This window comes from Anabrus simplex, chromosome 3 (assembly GCF_040414725.1).
Source record: "Anabrus simplex isolate iqAnaSimp1 chromosome 3, ASM4041472v1, whole genome shotgun sequence".
Taxonomy (NCBI): domain Eukaryota; kingdom Metazoa; phylum Arthropoda; class Insecta; order Orthoptera; family Tettigoniidae; genus Anabrus; species Anabrus simplex.
In genome coordinates, this window is record NC_090267.1 from 38,939,283 (window position 1) to 38,958,512 (window position 19,230).

The following is a 19,230-nucleotide window of genomic DNA, read 5'->3' on the forward strand; positions in this document are numbered from 1 at the left end:
CATTTCAAGTTCCAGTAAAGCCTATAATAGTTAATTCTCCATCAAGTACGAAGCGCAAAACTTCAGTGGACGAACGAGACTAGCCGATAAATTATCCTTAAAGGTTTCTTTTGTAGAATAAAAAAAATCATTAAAAATATTTGTTTGCCATGCAATGCCAAACAACTATCCCATAGTTCAAGTGAGGGTAAATTATTCCATAGCTCACTTTCAGTAATACATTTGTATCTACAATTTTTGATGCGTTAATTTTGTACAAACTTAATTAACATGAATCTTCCGAGACATGTCTATCCAGAACAATACCTAAGCATCATTTGAAGGCATGCGCCATTCAGTTGAATACTCATGTTATCATTGCAAACTCTTTTCAGTTGAAAGTTCATCACATTTCTCTATAATGAAATTGGGAAATGGACAGCCTATCGATCAGTTTAAAGAATTCATTAAAGTTTGTCCCATTGATTCTCTACATTTTCCCCAAATAATAGCAGATGTGTCATTTGCATAGGATACAATAATAGAGTTTATAAGTTCTGGCAAGACATAATACAAATAAAGAAAAGGCTCAAGAATATTACCTTGTAGAATACTGCAGTTTGTTATGTCAGAGAAAGATCTACTTTTCTTTACCTTGTGATCTATTTTATTATTTAATGTTTAATTTAATATCTTGTGGTTAAGTGTAAGAGAAGACCATGGAGCCTAACTTGCCCATAAGTGAAAATAAACAAATAAATGATCAGAAATATATAAGGATCTAAATTTATTACAGTCATAATGAAATGTTGATTGTTAATAAAGTATGATTATTGCATTACCAAATCAATAACGGCCATTACTTTAATGGAATGTGTATTTACAGTATTTCTATATTGAAATTAATTGACAGTAACATATCTAACAATAATATAAACTTTTTGTTATCTCCTTACTAACCGAATAGAAGACATAACGGTAGCACCTACTGTACTCTATTAGTTATAAGTTTTTAATTGCATATCACATTGTGTAAATAGTGTTGTTGTTTATTTTTTAATTGTGCATATATGTTGATGTTGCATGTTGATACAGAATTCATTTGTGTTGTTGTCCTTTGCATGCTAGCATTCATGACAAATTGTTTGGATTAAACTGTGCCTCATATAGGTGAGTTATTGGAAACAAACTTCTCAGCCTTCTGTTATACTGTAAATAGAGCTAGAGACAGTTTGAAATAAGGTCTAAAGTTTCTTTAAAATAATATCAAGTCAACATTATATGAGTTACAAATTAATAATATGAAAAGTATTTATTATTTCAAATGAGAACTGTCAGCACTCAAAATTTATATCTTATGTTGGAGAGCATTCTAAGAATTCCCATCATTTAATCCATTTCACTACAGTGATGGGTACTGTTATCATGTAGACTATTTAAAGATGAAATGCAGTACTGTGACTATTTATTTAATTCAAGTGTGATTTTGTAAATTAGTTTTAAATTTTCACACAGTAAAAATGTATGGACTTTATTATTATGTATCCGGTCTAGAAAGCCAAGAATAACGGCCGAGAGGATTCGTCGTGTTGACCACACGACACCTCGTAATCTGCAGGCCTTCGGGCTGAGCAGCGGTCGCTTGGTAGGCCAAGGTCCTTCAAGGGCTGTAGTGCCATGGGGTTTGGTTTGGTTTGCTTATTATTATGTATCAAAAGGCCATATGTGCAATATTCTTAGGTCATACTTGCCTGTATATAATAAGTCGCATTGTTCATAGAATGACCTTTTAGGATCCTTGATCCTTAAATTTGATCATGATTTTTGGAAATAATAATAATAATAATAATAATAATAATAATAATAATAATAATAATAATAATAATAATAATAATAATACTTACAGTAAATGAGATGTGTTGTCATCAGTGGAAAGAATAAAAAAAAATCCACTTTCTTTTTGTTAGTTGAGAGAATGACAGCTAAGAAATATCTGATAACCCATTGGGCAATTGTAGTGATATAAAGTAAAATGAAGTCATTCTTGGGATTTGAAGATGAATTCTTCTCATCCAGGACAAAAATCCTTGTAACGTTAAAAGACTGCATGAAAAAGTAGGAATCTAAAAGTGTACCTCAAATATTGTTGGTTACCAAATTATTACCTTAAAATGTAAATAAACAATCTTGTTCCCTTTTGCCTTTTCAAGCGAAATAATTGTTTGCCAGAGGGTTGATAAACATTCAGCTCTTTTTTCAGAAAGAAGAATTTATATCTGTCATTTATACTCGATCAAAGTAGCAATGATCTCAATGTTGGACCACTTAAAACAAGAATCAGGAGTGATATTTCCTTCAGACATAACACAACAAAGCCACCAACAAGAAGTTGTTAAGTTGACCCTTTCAGTAAACACGTCAGCGAGCTGTGTGATTTCCATTCCAGAACTCGATACAGGAAGGGCATATTACATTATTTTGAATGAATATTAATTTGGAAATTTACAATTTTCTCTTAATTATTTGAATAGACCTTTTCTTGAGAAAGCTTTCAACAAAATTAATTACAATAAATTGTTTTAGTGAGTTATTTTCACAGAAAGGAAAATAACCACTGACTTTTAAATCCTACACATTAATTCACTTAAAATTCAAAGCATTTCCAGTAAATCATTGTCGTTGCACATATATTACCATAACATTATTCTGTGCATGAATTTGCTCACTAGTTTAACTAATTGTTATCAACATTCTGATAGCATATCTAATGTTGTGAGTAAGAATTCTTCCTTCTCTCATACCTAATTTAGTTTTCCTCTTAACACTTAGTGGTCCTACTAAAATGTAGTAGTAACATATGCACAATATCAACTATTCTATTTCAGCCACCTTCTGGAAAAGACCTCCGATGGAATTCTCAAGGCTGCTAAATTAGGTGACCTGAAAATGGTGAGTTTTCAAACAACTGTTATTTTGTAGGTATAATTCCAGATTAAATTTTAATGCTAGTCATATGAATTTATTAAATTACTCTTTTATAAATAATGGAAAGGAACAAACAAGTGATAAATAAAGTCCTGTATAGAAAGAGAAGAACACAGAATAAATGCAATGATAGGGAGCAAAGGAAGGAAGAGACCAGGACAAATACAAAAATACAAAATGAGGATAATCTCCACTTGTTTATACACGGCTGTGTTTGCATAGATGGTCTGTCCTTGTCAGTACTAGTTCTTCTACACCCTTCTCAGCTCTCAGTTAACTTTGTTTCTGCTCCCCATCTTTATCAGAAAGTAGGGGCAGGAAACATCGACATAGATAGATCTCGATAGATCACTACTTTTAGTATGTGTACCTGTCAGTCCCGTTTTCTGATATGGGGTCGAAGATGAGGTCAGATGAATTTATATGGCATGTGTTTATGGTCAGATATCCTTCCTGATTCCAACCTCAGTTGAGGAGCTAATGAAGAACAAATAATAATAATATATATATTATTATTATTCATGACAAATAGAACAACATTTAAGTCTTCACAAGTTTAAAGTATTCCTCCAGCCAACCAATAGTTGTGTTAAATACGGTTGGACCCCTCACCTGTTACAACTAAATTCATCCAAGATTGAAGCTATGAACATTTTAAACATAGATTTTCATTACATTTGTTGATTGTATTTTAATCTCAAGTTTTTTTATGTATCACTGTTCTTGTATATGTCTTTTATCTTTGTGTTATTTTAGCTGATGATAACCTCTAGGCTAGGTCAAAACATGTCCCATGTAGCTTTTTAGACAGACCATTTATCAGATGGCAAACGTGTATTGAACAGATGGACTTTACACAATTAAATTCTTTTAGAATTTTATCTTAGATAATGAGACTCCTTGGATCAATGGCTAGTATGCTAACTAGTTAACCACAGAGCTAGTAGTCTTGAGGTGGTAGGATAATAGAAATTCAGATAAATATAGAAAAAGCTAACAGAGAAGGTAAAGGTTGAAAACAACTGGTAAAAGATTAGGAAGGTAAACACAATAACAGGTCATTGTGAGTAGAGGGAGTAATAGGAGGAGACAAGGAAAACACTAGTCTCCACATCTTCAGAAACTGATATCTTTCCATAGATAGGCTTTCAATTTGTCATTCGCAGTTCTTGTTCATCCATTTTTTTCTCCAACCCCAGAGAGCTTGTTTCTGCATTCTAGCTTTATCAGGTGCAGGGGCATCAACTCTCATTGAGGGGCCATCTTGACAGCTCTTCAGTATTAATTATCCTTTTAAAGATATTTATGTATTTCACTATTATTATGGCAACCAGCTCTAAGAATTCATCACTGGGCAAGTGAGCTTGCATCCAGGAGATAGTGGATTCTAACCCCACTGTCGGCAGCCCTGAAGATGGTTTTCCGTGGTTTCCCATTTTCACACCAATCAAATGCTGGGGCTGTACCTTAGTTAAGGCCTTCCCACTCCTAGGCCTTTCCTATCCCATCGTCGCCATAAGGCATATCTGTGTCGATGCAACGTAAAGCAAATGGCGAAAATAAGAATTCATCTTTGAGCCTCCTCCCCATCCCTAACATCAGGTAGCAATTATGCCCTCTACCACTTCCCAGCAACAATGAGAAAAACTTAAGTATAATAGCAAAAATAAAATACTAGGTAAACAACTGATAGGGAATCTGCCACCTGCCAGCTGCCCTAAATGCACCTCAGTGGTTATTGATTGAAAAATAAGAAAAAACTGGGATAACCAAAATGTCAAATACAGAAAGCAGAGCTCATTCCTAAAAGTGTTCCAGTGAAGCATGATCTTACATTTTCACTGCTCACCTTACATGCCATGTATCTGAACTTGTGGTTGAAGCAGAAGTCTACAACAACTTGAATGGTTCTGTTGATTATATGAACACTCCAACCTACTGAAATAATTGATTTCTTAAGCAAGTTATGAAGAGTGGAGTACACATTTCTTGAACCTTTATGATAGGCCTAGACTAAAGACTAAATATTGCTCGCAGCTTTGTTTGCACTTTCAGGAATTGTTTATAAACAACATCACTGACACGCTCCTCCCTATTGTTCTCTTCACATTTTGGTGGCAGCAAGATGGTATATTTGAATCTTCTGAAGACTGAGCGTCTCAGACAGCAAATTGCCTGGTTCACTGGCCAATAAGTTAAGATTTCCTCTTTTCTTGTTTTTAGTTTGCCACACAGTCCTAGCTTCCTTTTTTTTTTTTGCTGCCATTACGGCTCAGGTTTGACAATTTCCTTGGCGGGGCCATGATGAAAGATTTCCTTTATAAATTAACTGAGTCAAAACTGCAAAGAAATGGTTTCCACTAATTACAAAACATCGCTCGTCAGCTCTAATAATGGCAGAACTTAAAAAAAATACCAACTCTCCAGCATTGCAGAATAACCTTCTTTCCAGCAGCAACAGTGACATATCGTGTAGTTCAATATTCCACCAACAAATGGAAGAAGTGCCACTGTTACATTCTCTGCTTTGTTATTTACATTTGCTGCAATACTGGCACCTGGAGCTTGGCAGTCATGTAGCATGTTCTCTTCATCAATAGTGACGCATTGTAAATTGTGCCAGTGTTGCACAAGAACTTAATTATTGTCTGTAAACCGCCAGAAACTTTGAACTCATTTATCTCGGAACTTGATTTTTGAGTTGTACCACTATTGTAGCAACATGATAAAAGATTTAATAAAATAGATTGAATGGCTTAATCACTGGCTTCTCACCAAGGCAGTCGCAGTTTGAATCACATCTAATGCATGTGGGACTTTTGAAAAAATTACCTTCTTGTGGTTCAGATTCCAGTTAAAACCAAAGATCCCACGGCAATGGTTACAATGCCAAGTCACATAAACCTACAACTTTGCTAGCTTGTTGATGGAAAGTTAATGAGGAAGGAGATCTAAGAAAACATGTGAGCAAAATATTGCCTACAAGACAGGAAGGCTGTGGGGTGCCCAAGTTGCTAATAGACCATTCAATTAGGAGAGAGTACCAGTAATCAACAGAAAAGGCAGCTTAAAATATAATCAGTTGCCATCAATCTGTGTGGCTTATCAATAGAGGATAATCTGTAGAATGCTACATTTTCTTATGATAAACAATTAAGTAACCACTATGTTGTTTACAATAGTACAAAGGAATGTTTGTGGAATGAAGCTAAGCCTTTGAATAAGCTGGAACTCTACTCCTCGCCTTTAAACATCACCAGCTGTTCCCTCGAATGAACACTTCTCCACTAGTCTGCCTACTCACTGTTGAATGGTTTATTTACAAAGTGTTTTCAGAGCCAATATCTTTAAAACTTTAATTTCATTATCATTAAATTTACTCGCCTACAGGGTAGGTTATTTTCATCATGTATGTCAGGTTTTTGCAATGATCATGCAAATAATCTAGTGTTCTGTAAATAGCAAAATTGGAAACAATAAAAATGTTTATTGCAAACTATCTATTGGAAATAGACATATGTTTCCCAACATTTTCTTTTTGATTTAGTTAAGATCCAAAAATAATCCCCTTCCCTATTTTGCTCAACCTACAATAATTTGAGCATACCAGAACTGTTAAGGGTCAGGGTCAAGCATCTCTTGTCGACTCACTTTACATTTTCTTTTACTGATTGTCCCTCATTTGATTCACAAAATGTAAATTCAGTCAGTGTTTTCAGTACTGTTGATGAAATGATGTCAAGCAGTTGTACTGAAATAATTGGTTTAATCAAAATAACAATCCATAAGGAGGAATAGTTTCATACATTTATGATTTGAGGTGTCTGTATACATAGAAAAATACTCACTTTTATCAACTATACTTTGCAATGGACAGATTAGTTTACTAACAATATCCTTACATTTTGTCTTTGCACACACACACAAAAAAAAGTTTGATTGAAAACATATCTACAAAAATTTAGGATCAAAATGTTTGTTATACACCCTGAAAAGAAAAACAACCTTCAGGGCCAGTCAAGTTCTGTTAATTTATCCCCATTTTAGATCCTTAAAACAAAGCTGTCACTGAAGAAGTAGATGCAGCAGCATTATCTACAATTTTGTGGGCTTTTTCTGCACGTTATTAAATTTCATTTCTTCTTTGCACCATACACCAAAGAATGGCCCCAGCATTAGGTCTATGCTTTTCCTATGGATACTGGTTGGGGTACTAATCAAAACAAGGGTGGGCAGGAGTAGGGAGACAAACAAACAAGCAACACTATACAATAGCACCATAGGAAACAAGCAGGAACAGAACACCTACCTTAACACTCCCTCTCCTCAAAATGCCTTTGTGGAAGATGTGCTGGAGGCACCAAAGCCACAAAATAAAAGTGGAGGGGAATTTCAGAGTTGGCTACATCTATGTTATTAATGAAACCTATACAACTTTTAAAGAAAAATGTAATGCCAAAGGCAAGATAAAATTTGAAGTTAAAAATAAAAATTTACACAAAATTCATGAAATCAAACAGCAGATGTAAACTCTGATATTCCCTACTTTTTGTTAAAGTAATAAATTAAATGGAAGCCTCCTTGGAATAAATTCATAATTACTTAAGTAATTATGTTACAACTAAAATCAATAAATATAATTTCTCTGGATTAATTAAATGTTCGTAGTACGTTTATTAATTTAAAAAGTTCATGGTCTGAATACTAGGTGCTATGAAGCTTCATTTGTTAAATTTCGTCCAGAATTACCCAAAATACATAACAAACAAATATTTTAAAGAATAATAATACCGTAAAGAAGATTAAATATGATAAATCCAAGAGGAAACTCAACAGAACCACAATAACCAAGTATGCATAATCTTACATGGCATTGCAGGCACATCACAAAATACTGTACGTGACAGTAGAAGACGCTTCAGACACACACCCATCCCAGTGACATTTACTGATGCAACTCGCAACAACAATAGTATGCATACAGATAAGATTAGTTAAATCCACAGATAAGAAGATAATGAATAGGAGGTCATGGAAAACTATGTAATAGTGACAAAGAAATCAAGTACAATTCAAGCTTCACAAATACCAGAAATGGAATTCTAACCTGCACTAAATATCATATTACTTAAAGCTATTAAATGTTACTAAAATAAAATCTTACACCAAATAATGATGAGAATAGTCCATAATAAATAAAATTTATCTTACAAAAAACAGAGCACACAGCTTGCAGAAAATTAAAATAGAGTGAAAAACACATGTACAGACTAGCGTACTCTTAGTCTTTCTTCTTTTTCTTCAGCATTTGTTCTCCTGCTCACAGGAGGGTCTGCTGCATGTATTCCTTATCTCCATTTAGTTCTGTCCTGGGCCATGTCAGAGTGGAGATTGATGCTCTTCGGATCTTTGTGAAGGGTATCGACCCATCACTGTTTTGGTCATCCTTTTGGTCTCCTACCGGTGACTTCTAACATGTAACCTGTCTTCGCAATAGTGTCACGTCTGCCCTTAGTACATGTCCAAACCATCGTAGATGACTCTCTCACATTGTTTCTTCAATCGGTGCAACGCCATATCTCTCCCTGATGGATTCATTGGACAGGTCGGATGACAGTACGATAGATATTTTTATTAAGATTATCTTTCATTCTCCGGTCGCAAGTGTCGCCGGTTGTCATATATTCAGTCTTCTTTTTAAACTAGTGTACTAATAACAGTAATAAATAATGGAAGTGTCCACCTGACAGGTTAAAGTAAAACAAACGCAAACATTTAAATCACAACACTGGATAAAGGTTCATATCAACCACACAATATAATTTAGATACATTTTACGCTGATGAAGTATTCAATATCTTACAAAACACATGCGTAACATACGCAGACACCATTATGGAAAATGTTCGGTTAATTTAGATTTTAATATTTTGGTTTGGTACTAAAATCACATCAAAATATAAGTATACGCCTAGAATTTCTTCTTGGTAGGTAAAATTTATCACAGTAGAAAACTCACGGAGAAGGATCCATATTAAAAGAGAAATAAAATTCTTACAGTAGTGTGCAGACGATCATCCCATGGTGCAATCACATAATGAAAATATTATAATTTATTGAGTCCTAAGGCGATGCTGAAATGACTCGCTCTCAGCCATTATCCAGAAACATAGCCCTAAACTGGGTGAACTGTACCTTTGCAGCCATTGTGAAGAGCAGAGAGACAAGCACACTGTCCTGTCTCTACCACGACAATAGACTGACTGGTAGTTCAAGGAGACTTGCTCTCAGCTAGGAGTGGGTACATATTTAATGCTCGATGAAAGACAATGACGGAGTTCATGCCACTGGCACCAGATGGTAGACAAGTACAGTATAGACATGATATAGGCCTGGGCCTATGCTGTGTCAAGAAAATAAGGTGAAATCCTTAAAGTTTCGCAGAGACCTTTGCTCTGCGTCATCAGAAGAAAATCTCGACTGGTCACGAGAAAGGCTTCACAAGGAATGAGGTTTGAATTTAGACGTTGAAATAGAAGTGGAAGTGGAAGTGGAACGTTCATTCATCACCAGATGGCTCACCGGACATGCTACAGTGCTAGCGTTCGAAGCGGAAGCTGACGGAACCATCAGAATCAGTCTGAGAGGGAGTCACATATGAAAGTATGACATAGACACAAGTCTGCAATGAAACATCTGGTGATGAGGAAAGTACGAATTTGGAAAGCACCAAAACTAAATAACAGTAGTGAAGGGACAGGGGAGGCAAACTACCTATGCAAATCCTTAATGGCTGGCAACCACATATTACTTAATTGATAGCCAGTGTCTCTGTTGAAATTGTTAGGATTTCTAAGTATTTCCACAGCTTCCCGTATAATCCTAAACCTGTAGTGTCTAGTGCGGGTAAGAGCTTGAGTATCTTGGTACATGACATCATGACCTGATGATAGAGCGTGCTCAGCTATTGCTGATTTGTCTGGGTGGTTGAGACACATATTTCTTTCATGTTCCTTGATACAAGTACCAATGGACCGGTATGTTTGGCCAATTCAACAACAATAAAGGTGTTTTAATTTAATCCACCTGTTCAATACTTTTATTTCCACTTATAGTGGTTAGATAAATAGACTCACAGTTAAATGGGACATGTTTCACCCTCAATTAAGGGCATCTTCAGCCTAAAAACAATCATCAAGAGTACAACTAATATTAAAAGTGGAAGCTAAAAGTTTAGCCAGTTATTAAAATTCGGGACATAAAAATCTGAAAAATGATACAATATATAAAGATGCTAATGGAAACACTGTCAAACACTGGTGTTGAGCCAGAGCCAACAGAAGGGCAGCAACCAACACAACAGTAGATAACAAATAACAACTTTCAACTAACATAAAACATTATTTCAGTATCTACTGACATTTCCTGGCAAGGTTTCAGCCAATAGTATTACCTACCGGTGCTAAGGGCCACTTACAATTTTTCAACTGATGCTTCTGTCTCACTTCATGCTGACGAATTTCATCAGCGGCCTTGGACATATTGTATTTATGACAATCATGTGTATGCTTGTGTTCACGCCCTCATGTCGTTGGCTTTATATTATTACCACTCTGGTTGTCCACTAACATTTTAAATGAACTGTTTTAATTAAATTTTAATGGAAGAAGTTTTAGTCTCCGACAAGATTATAGTTCAATCATTGATAGTGTTTCCATTAGCATCTTTATGTATTGTATCATTTTTCACATTTTTATGTCCCGAATTTTAATAACTGGCTAAACTTTTACCTTCCACTTTTAATATTAGTTGTACTCTTGATGATTATTTTTAGGCTGAAGATGCCCTTAATTGAGGGCGAAACATGTCCCATTTAACTGTGAGTCTATTTATGTAACCACTATAAGTGGAAATAAAAGTATTGAATTAAATTGGATTAAATTAAAACACCTTTATTGTTGTTGAACTGTAAATTTTCAATACGGACCAAAAATGAGATTTATAACATGTAATAATGTTTGGCCAATGTATGTATACCTTGCTGCAAGTACAGGGAATTTTGTATACCCCAGGATGTAAAAGTGGGGACAATTTGTCCTTGGTTTTACCCAGACTGTGAGCAATTTTAGTGACAGTGCCAAACACGGTTTTGTATTTGCAGAGGACCTTGGCAGTTTGATCTGTGGCGTTGTGAATATAAGGCAGGTAGGCAGTTCCCTTCACTTCTTCGTTCTGTGAGTTTTGCTTGGTCGTTTCTCTGGGATGTAGGGCTCTATGAATCTGCAAATCGCTGTAACTATTACCCTTGAACGTAACTTTAATGTGTCCATCATATGTTTTTGTGCTGGATGGTAGTGAGAATCTGCATGAAGGGAGCAATTTATGTGGGTAGGCTTAAGGTAGACAGTGTGTCCTAAGGAGCTGTCTGGTTTCTTTCTTACAAGAACATCCAAGAAAGGAAGGCATCAGTCCGACTCCATCTCCATAGTGAATTTAATTGAAGGATGTTGCTGATTTAGGTGGTTTAGAACTAGATGAAGTTTCTCAGAACCATCTGTCCAGACAACAAATGTATCATCAACATACCTCCACCAAATCTTAGGTTTGACAGACGCTGAAGCAGTAGCCTCCTCCTCAAAATACTCCATAAAGAAATTAGCCACTACGGGCGAAAGTGGATTTCCCATAGCCGCTTCGTCCATCTGTTCATAAAAATTCCCACCCCACGAGAAATAGCCGGAAGTCATGCAGTGGTAAAATAGCTTAGTAATGTCCTCAGGGAACAGATGTTCGATGAGAGACATGACCGAGTCAATCAGCACTGGAGTGAACAAGGACTCACTGAGTTTCAATCTCATTTAGTACTATTAGGGGCCAATGACCTAAATGTTAGGCCCCTTTAAACAATAAGACCATCATCATCTTCTTCAACCTTCCTTTTCTTAGACCCTGGGTAGCTGCAGGTCAAGAGCTCTTTTTGGCTACATAACTTTCATCCTGATCACTTACCTTCTCAAATAGCCTGCCTGGTGGCCATGATCATTAAGGCGTTGATGTCTATGTGATCTGACACCCTGGTTAGCCGGTTTGAGTCCCGTTGGTCAAAACAAATTCACCATCAGATTGTTGGCTGACAGGGTAGGACTTATAGTTATGAATTTCATTGGGTTCCATATTGAAGTGGGATTACAGTAAATTAAACTTATTTTCAAGGTTCACCTATTCAATACAATACAATGACGTTTTATTGTGATTCAATCACATGGTCAAATGGTACTAGTTTTGGCATCTATGTGCCATCATCAGACTTAAGTACAAATTAAACAATTATATACATATTCCTAAAACATAAACACATTTTAACATATTATAAAATACATTACTGTAATGATACATGAGATAAGTTAATATTGTTACAATTGATTGCTGTAATATAAAATTCTTAAAATTCCGGCACTTTGTTATATGTCCAGTCTGTGTGCATCCAGGATAAGTGAATTTGGGCTGTTTTATGCTGTCTATGTGAGTGACACTTATACACTTGATATTAGGTGGTTCCGGGGAAGTTTACTTTGATCATGTGAGATCGTGATGTAAATAAAGATGAATTCCCACTTCAATTTAAACCTTGAGCAGCATGTTGAGCATGTTTGTTACACAGATGGAGCCGGACGATGTGTGTGTCACTAGTACCATTTGACCATTTGACATGTGATTGAATCATAATAAAACGTCATTGTATTGAATAGGTGGACCTTGAAAATAAGTTTAATTTACTGACAGGGTAGGAGACGTGATAGTATACAATTTCTAATCACTAAATTGCATACCAGAAGCCTGGCAGTGCTCATACAGAGTAATGACATATGACGCTGTTGATGGTGATTTGTCCGTTAGATGGGGATGGAAAGCTTTGAGCAGACACCTTGGTGTTATTCGACAGGAGTAGGCTATGTGCCAGCACCGGATTTCGCCCTCTCCCTACCTCATTATAATAATCATCCCACATCCAGACGCGCAGGTCATCTATGGGCGTCAAGTAGAAAGACCTGCTCCGGGTGAGCCGAACATGTCCTCGGACACTCCCAACAGCTCTAAAAGCCATACCGAAACAGGAACGCCAGTACTTCAGTTTTGCGGAGAGCATGGATAACACCAAGGCGTGTACGGTTCATGCTTTAGAGAGTATGAGAGAAGGGTAGTGAAATAAGTTCATATTTAAAGTGGAACTTGCAGTTTATAAAAAAGAAATGCATAGAAATTATATCACCTTTTACAGACGAATAGTTTGAATGCCCTTGAAGATGTGGAGGAGGCGTCGTTCTGCAGCGTCGGCATCGTCCCACATTGTCGGAGTTGACCCACGGCTGTTGTCAGCCCTTGATGTTGACAGAGACTCGAAGCTGGGGCGGTCGTCTGTTGATAGTGCAGCGTGGAATAGTTGTTAAGTTTTGTATTCCACAAGTCAAATCAAATCAAAAATCAAAATCTCTTTATTTGCAAATGAGGTGTCTACCTCGGTGGCAAATGGTACACTAAAATACATTATTGTCAAGCACTAAATATTAAATTAACAAGAGAAGAAAATTTTTCCTATAATACAATATTATACAATTTACGCTAACAATGTTTTCTATTAAACACACAGCTCGTCCTTAATAAATTTATATTGTTTACAAAATTCTACTTATAATATCTCCTGTACTACTTACAAATATAGTCAACTGATATACAGTATGTGGAATTACTTCAAATGATACTATACAACTGGTATAAGATTAATATTTACATTGCATTTATTTATTTACTTTTTTTTTTTTTTTTTTACCCGTTCTGGATCCTAAGTAGCATAACGACCAGCTGCGTTTTAACCAGAGCCCCTTTTGCCACCACTTTTCAGAGTTCCTGAAGGGCCTTCACAGCTACCGTAGCAGTCCCAGGGCCCTCGAAGTCCCCACTGTACTTCACCCCTACAGGCAGTCCCCTACTTTGGCTGTCCAAACTCCTTAGACCAGGGGATGGAATTAATTTATTCACACACATTTTTTTATTTACAATAACCTGCACTGGTCGAATGCCCTCTAACACTTCATTTATTTTCTCTGTTGCTGTTTATTCTCTTCTTGAATATCTGTACAGATTTTGGAAAAGGATCAAACACTACCCCTGGTAAACTGTTCCACTCCTTCACACCCTTCCCAATGAATGAAAATTTACCCCAATCGCTTCTGCTAAAATTCCTTCTAATTTTATATTTGTGGTCAGTCCTGCCGATATAATTATTTTCCAACTGAAGCCTCTCACGGATATCTCCCCATGTTTCTTCTCCTGTATAGGCTCTATATAATCCTGTAAGTCTAGTTTTCTCCCTTCTCTTACTTAAAGTTTCCCACCCAAGTTCCTTTAACATTTCTGATACACTACTCTTTCTCCTGAAATCCCCTGTTACAAATCTTGCTGCTTTCCTCTGCACACTATCTATTTCTTTTATTAGGTATTCATGGTGAGGATCCCAAACACTGTTTGCATATTCCAATAATGGACGAACCATACTCAAGTAACTTTTTTCTTTTAATTCTTTGTTGCATCCTTTAAGTAGCCTCATTATGACATGTAATGATCTGTATGCTTTCCCAACAATGTCATCAATATGATCCTTCCAGTGCAAATTACTTTCAAATCTCACACCTAAGTATTTGCACTTGCCATCTTTTGGGATAACTACCTCATCCAAAGTATATTCAAATTCAGTTTTAAAGCTCCTGTTTGTAAAAGTTGTAACAGTTGATTTGCCTCCATTAACCTTCATATTATTTTCTTCAACCCATTGTTGGATACTTTCAAGGTCCCTTTGCAATTCTGAACAATCCTCAATGTTATTTATTTCTCTATAAACAATTATGTCATCTGCATACAATCTTATTTTTGATGTTATATTGTTCCCTAAATCATTTGCGTATATTAAGAAAAGTAACGGACCGATTATACTACCCTGTGCAATTCCCTTCCAAACTTTCTCTTCCTGAGATACATTATTTCCTACTTTGACTTTCTGAACCCTTGAATTTAGAAATGCTTTTATCCAACGTGTAACCCTTACGTCCAATCCTATTCCCTCCAATTTCTTTAATAATATTCCATGTTCCACTCTATCAAAGGCTTTGGAAAGATCTATGGCTATGCAATCTAACTGACCTCCTGAATCCAACTGATCTGATATGTCCTGCTGAAATTCCACCAGTTGTGCCTCACAAGAAAATTTCTTTCTAAATCCATACTGGCTCCTCATGAACCAATTTTTATCATCACATATCCCTCTGATGTACTTCGATATTAAACTCTCCAGAATTTTACAAACTATACTGGTCAGGCTGATTGGTCTGTAGTTCTCTGGTTTCCTTTTATCACCCTTTCCTTTATAAATTGGTATTATTATAGATTCCTTCCATTCCTTTGGTATTACACTATTATTTATGACATAGTCAAAGAGAAATTTTAAATAAGGCACTATGTACCACCCCATTGTCTTTAATACCTCCCCAGTAATTTGATCACTTCCTGCTGCTTTTCCTTGCTGAAGCAGTTGGATTTCTCTGAAAATATCTTCGTTTGTGAATGAGAAGCTTCTTGTTTCCCTCTGTCTCTCTCCCTCTCTATCTTCTGTTTCGGTTTCCAACTCTTGACAATCATCTACTGAATCTCTAAATTCCCTACTAAATAGGTTTGCTTTCTCAGTATCTGTTAAATAGTGTTCACCCCCTTCTCCCACCATTGTAGGAATTTGGATTCCTTTTCCTTTTTGATTCCTGATATATGAATACAGCTTTTTCCATTTCCCTTTGTGGTCATTACCCTCTTGAAGTATGCCATTCATATAATTCTCTTTTGCTTCCTTTTTCACTCTATTCAGTTCCCTCATTAGCTGTTTTCTAGTTTCTCTACTCTCCCTACCCTCTTTGATTTTCCTGTTTACTATTCTACATTTTCTTTTTAATTTTCTTATTTCCCTTGTATAATAAACAGGGTCTGAGGTCATTTTACCCTTCTTAACAGGTACAAATCTCTTCTCTCCTTCCCAAATAATTCCTTTAAATTTAGCCCAAAGTGTATCCACGTTACTCCCTTCACTTATCCAACAACTGAATTGTGATTTAAGGTAAGTCCCAAATTCATCAACTTTAGTTTTTCTGTACAATTTCTTGTCTTGTGTAACCCTCTTATTAAGCCTTTTTGGTACGAGTCCTACATCCATTATTACAGCCTTATGGTCTCCTATTCCTTCAATTACCTCAGTTTTATCAACAATTTCCCATGGTTTAACCAAGAATACATCTAGTAAGTTATTGAGACGAGTCGGTTCTTGTACTACTTGTGTAAATCCTCCCTCCCAAATTAACTTATTTGCCAGTTTCTGTTCATGGGCTTCACTTGCAGCTCCTTTCCATTCAACTTCAGGCAAATTTAGATCTCCCCCAATTATTACCATATCATTATTATTGTTTTTACGAGTATAATCTATTATTTTTTCAAAGATTTCCATGTCTCTTTCCTCTCTTCCAGGCCTGTATGTTCCTATAATTCCCACCTCCTTCATATTATCACAAACTAATTTTATCTCTAATATTTCATCCCTTTCATCGGTAAACCATTCATGTGAACAGTAAGTTTCCTTCACCAGAATAAACACACCCCCTCCCTTTTTATCTCCTCGGTCTCTACGATAGACTGTGTACCCTTCTGGAAATACTTCTCTATTACCCACCCCTTCTTTCAACCACGATTCCACTCCTATCACCACATCAGTCTCATAAGATTCCATCAATGTACCGAATTTTAATTGTTTATTTACTACACTTTGACAGTTTACCAAGAGCAATCTCAGACCCCCTTCCTCCCTAAAACTTGACTGTTGCAATTGGGTAACTTGAAATTCCTTACTATCCTGAGTTTCTTTTTCTAGTTGACTGAGCCAGCTTGAAGTACAGCTGGCTCTTTTTACTAGTTTTCCTGGTCAGTATTATAACTCAAGGGAGTTGCCTGTTTTACAGTACATATCTTAAGATTAATAAAATCTAGAACAATATTTGCTATCTTTCGTTTACCTGAATTGTTTAGATGGAGGCCATGTTTTGTATAACAGTATCTCTCAAAACTGCTGCATTCTATAACCTGAATATTCCGAAAATGTTTACAAATTTTAACAATATCTGTATTGACCTTGTCCACTTCAATGTTCACACACGAGTCTCTACTCAAATCATGCCTGTGGGGCACGTTCACTACAAAAACGTTAGTGTGGGTCAGCTTCCCTAGTGTATGTTTAAGTTGTGATCTTACATTCTTGGCGTCGTCGCGAGCTACGTCGTTCGTCCCACCGATGATAAGCACTGCATCGCCGCTCCCGAAGTTCCTAGTTGTTGCTTCTACGTTTTCCACAACACTGCTGATAGAAGCTGCTGGATATATTTCTCCGGTTGCTGCTATATTCTCGTCGTTAATCACTCCCGCAATTCCCCTTCCTTGGCTATCACCAAACACAGCTACCTTCGCTGATTTAGGCCTAATTGGGTCTTGAGTCTGAATTCTAGGCCTAAATTTTAAACTCGGCACAGCAACGGATCGCGATGATTTGGTTTCACGCGCGCGATCACTTTCTTCCAGGATTAAATTATTTAGGGCAGAAAACCTATTTCTAATGTTTATTTCCGGAAATTCAGCTGTAGATTTCTTCTTAGCCGGCCATCCACGAACTACTTGACACCACGTGCTCGAGTTGGTTACTTGTACCGGTATATCACTCGAAGAATGGTCAGTCCCAAATTCTAGCGATCGCAGTCTTTCTTTTAATTCTTGATTTTCAACTTTAAGAGTCTCATTGTCCTTTTTTAGAATGTTTATAATTTCTAATGCACTTTTATATTCCTCATCGACTGTTTTCGGTGCTTCGTCAACGCCGTCCCCAACAACAACATTCCGAACACACTGCTCACAAATCCAGTCAACATTTTCATTAGTTTTTACGTCTCTAGGGCAATTTCCGCACTTATAATGCCACCATCGATCACATGAATCACACAACATTCCATTTTTCACTAATTTTCGACATTTTCCGCACTTTTCGTCACATTTTACGGTTAATTTACTCGGAGAATAAAACACTACGTCGTCATTACCGGGAGCAGAGAAATGTAGAAATGTAGAACTTTCGCACAGAATGTCAATGGAATCTGATTCGACACTTCTCTACCGCACTGCACTGCGAATTAAGGCGAGACACTATTCGCTGGTCGAAGAGGTTCCACTGTAAATGGTGTTGGACGCATTTTTGAAAAGAAAAAAAAAAACGAGATTCAAAGTCACAGTTCTGTGGGAATAATTAATATTGTTCGTGCAATAGTCACTATCGTACTTGAAATGATAAGCAATGAAAATAATCTGGAACTTTCTGAGACGCGATAGTTTAGCACTTCACTCAATCTCAAAAGAAAATAAATTAAGTTCTTTGGACACAGTCTCTGCACTGTTTGCAATGAGTACATGCAATGTCCTAGCACACACACTCGTAGAAATAAATTAAAGCTTCTGCGAAGACAGAAACAGTTTATGACAGTCTTGTGAAAGAGAACCAAGTTCTGTTACGACTTAGTCTTAACAAAAATCACGTAATTTCTCAGAGGTAAAATTATCACTGAGGCACAATATTACACGTAAATTCAGACACAGTCTTTATGAGAGGAATTGACATAGTCCCTCGAAAAGAAATAAAGGTACCGTATTCCACGAATCAGCACTGTCCTTGAAAGGAAATATCAGCACAGTTTTATGAAAGTAAATACTAGCACAGTTCTGTGAAATGGATTGACAGTCTTTTAAAAATGAAAATTGGCACAGTTTTATCAAAATAAAATGTCGACACTGTTTTTCTCGCGGAGTGATTGACACAGTCTTTGAGAGAAAGTAGGCACTGTTCTTTACGAAATAAAGTGACACTGTCCATAAAAGAATTGTTCTGTCGCTAGGGCACAAATTCTTACAAAATAGCCTAACACAGTCTCTTATAGAGGAAACAACTAAAGCACAGTCTTTATGCCCTAAGTCCTTTAAACACAGTTTCAAAATGTACAGTCTCTTCATTTACACAATTCACAAAACGAAATGAAGTTACACGGCTCGACAGACTGATATTAACGAGAATAAGCTTTCACTTACACCGAAGTTAGAGTCCACAGAGAAGGCTTTCGCCACTAGTATTACGTACTTTTCGAA

The 19,230-nt window shown here is 36.4% G+C and overlaps 1 protein-coding gene across 1 annotated transcript in view; it reads left to right on the forward strand.

Moving 5' to 3' along the window:
• The window catches only part of rdgA (retinal degeneration A), a 570,411-nt gene that overhangs the window by 508,140 nt on the left and 43,041 nt on the right, over nt 1–19,230 (forward strand). Inside the window, exon 16 of the mRNA XM_068226570.1 lies at nt 2,865–2,928. Coding sequence (XP_068082671.1) covers nt 2,865–2,928 — 64 coding nt within the window. The remainder of the gene's footprint in view (nt 1–2,864; nt 2,929–19,230) is intronic.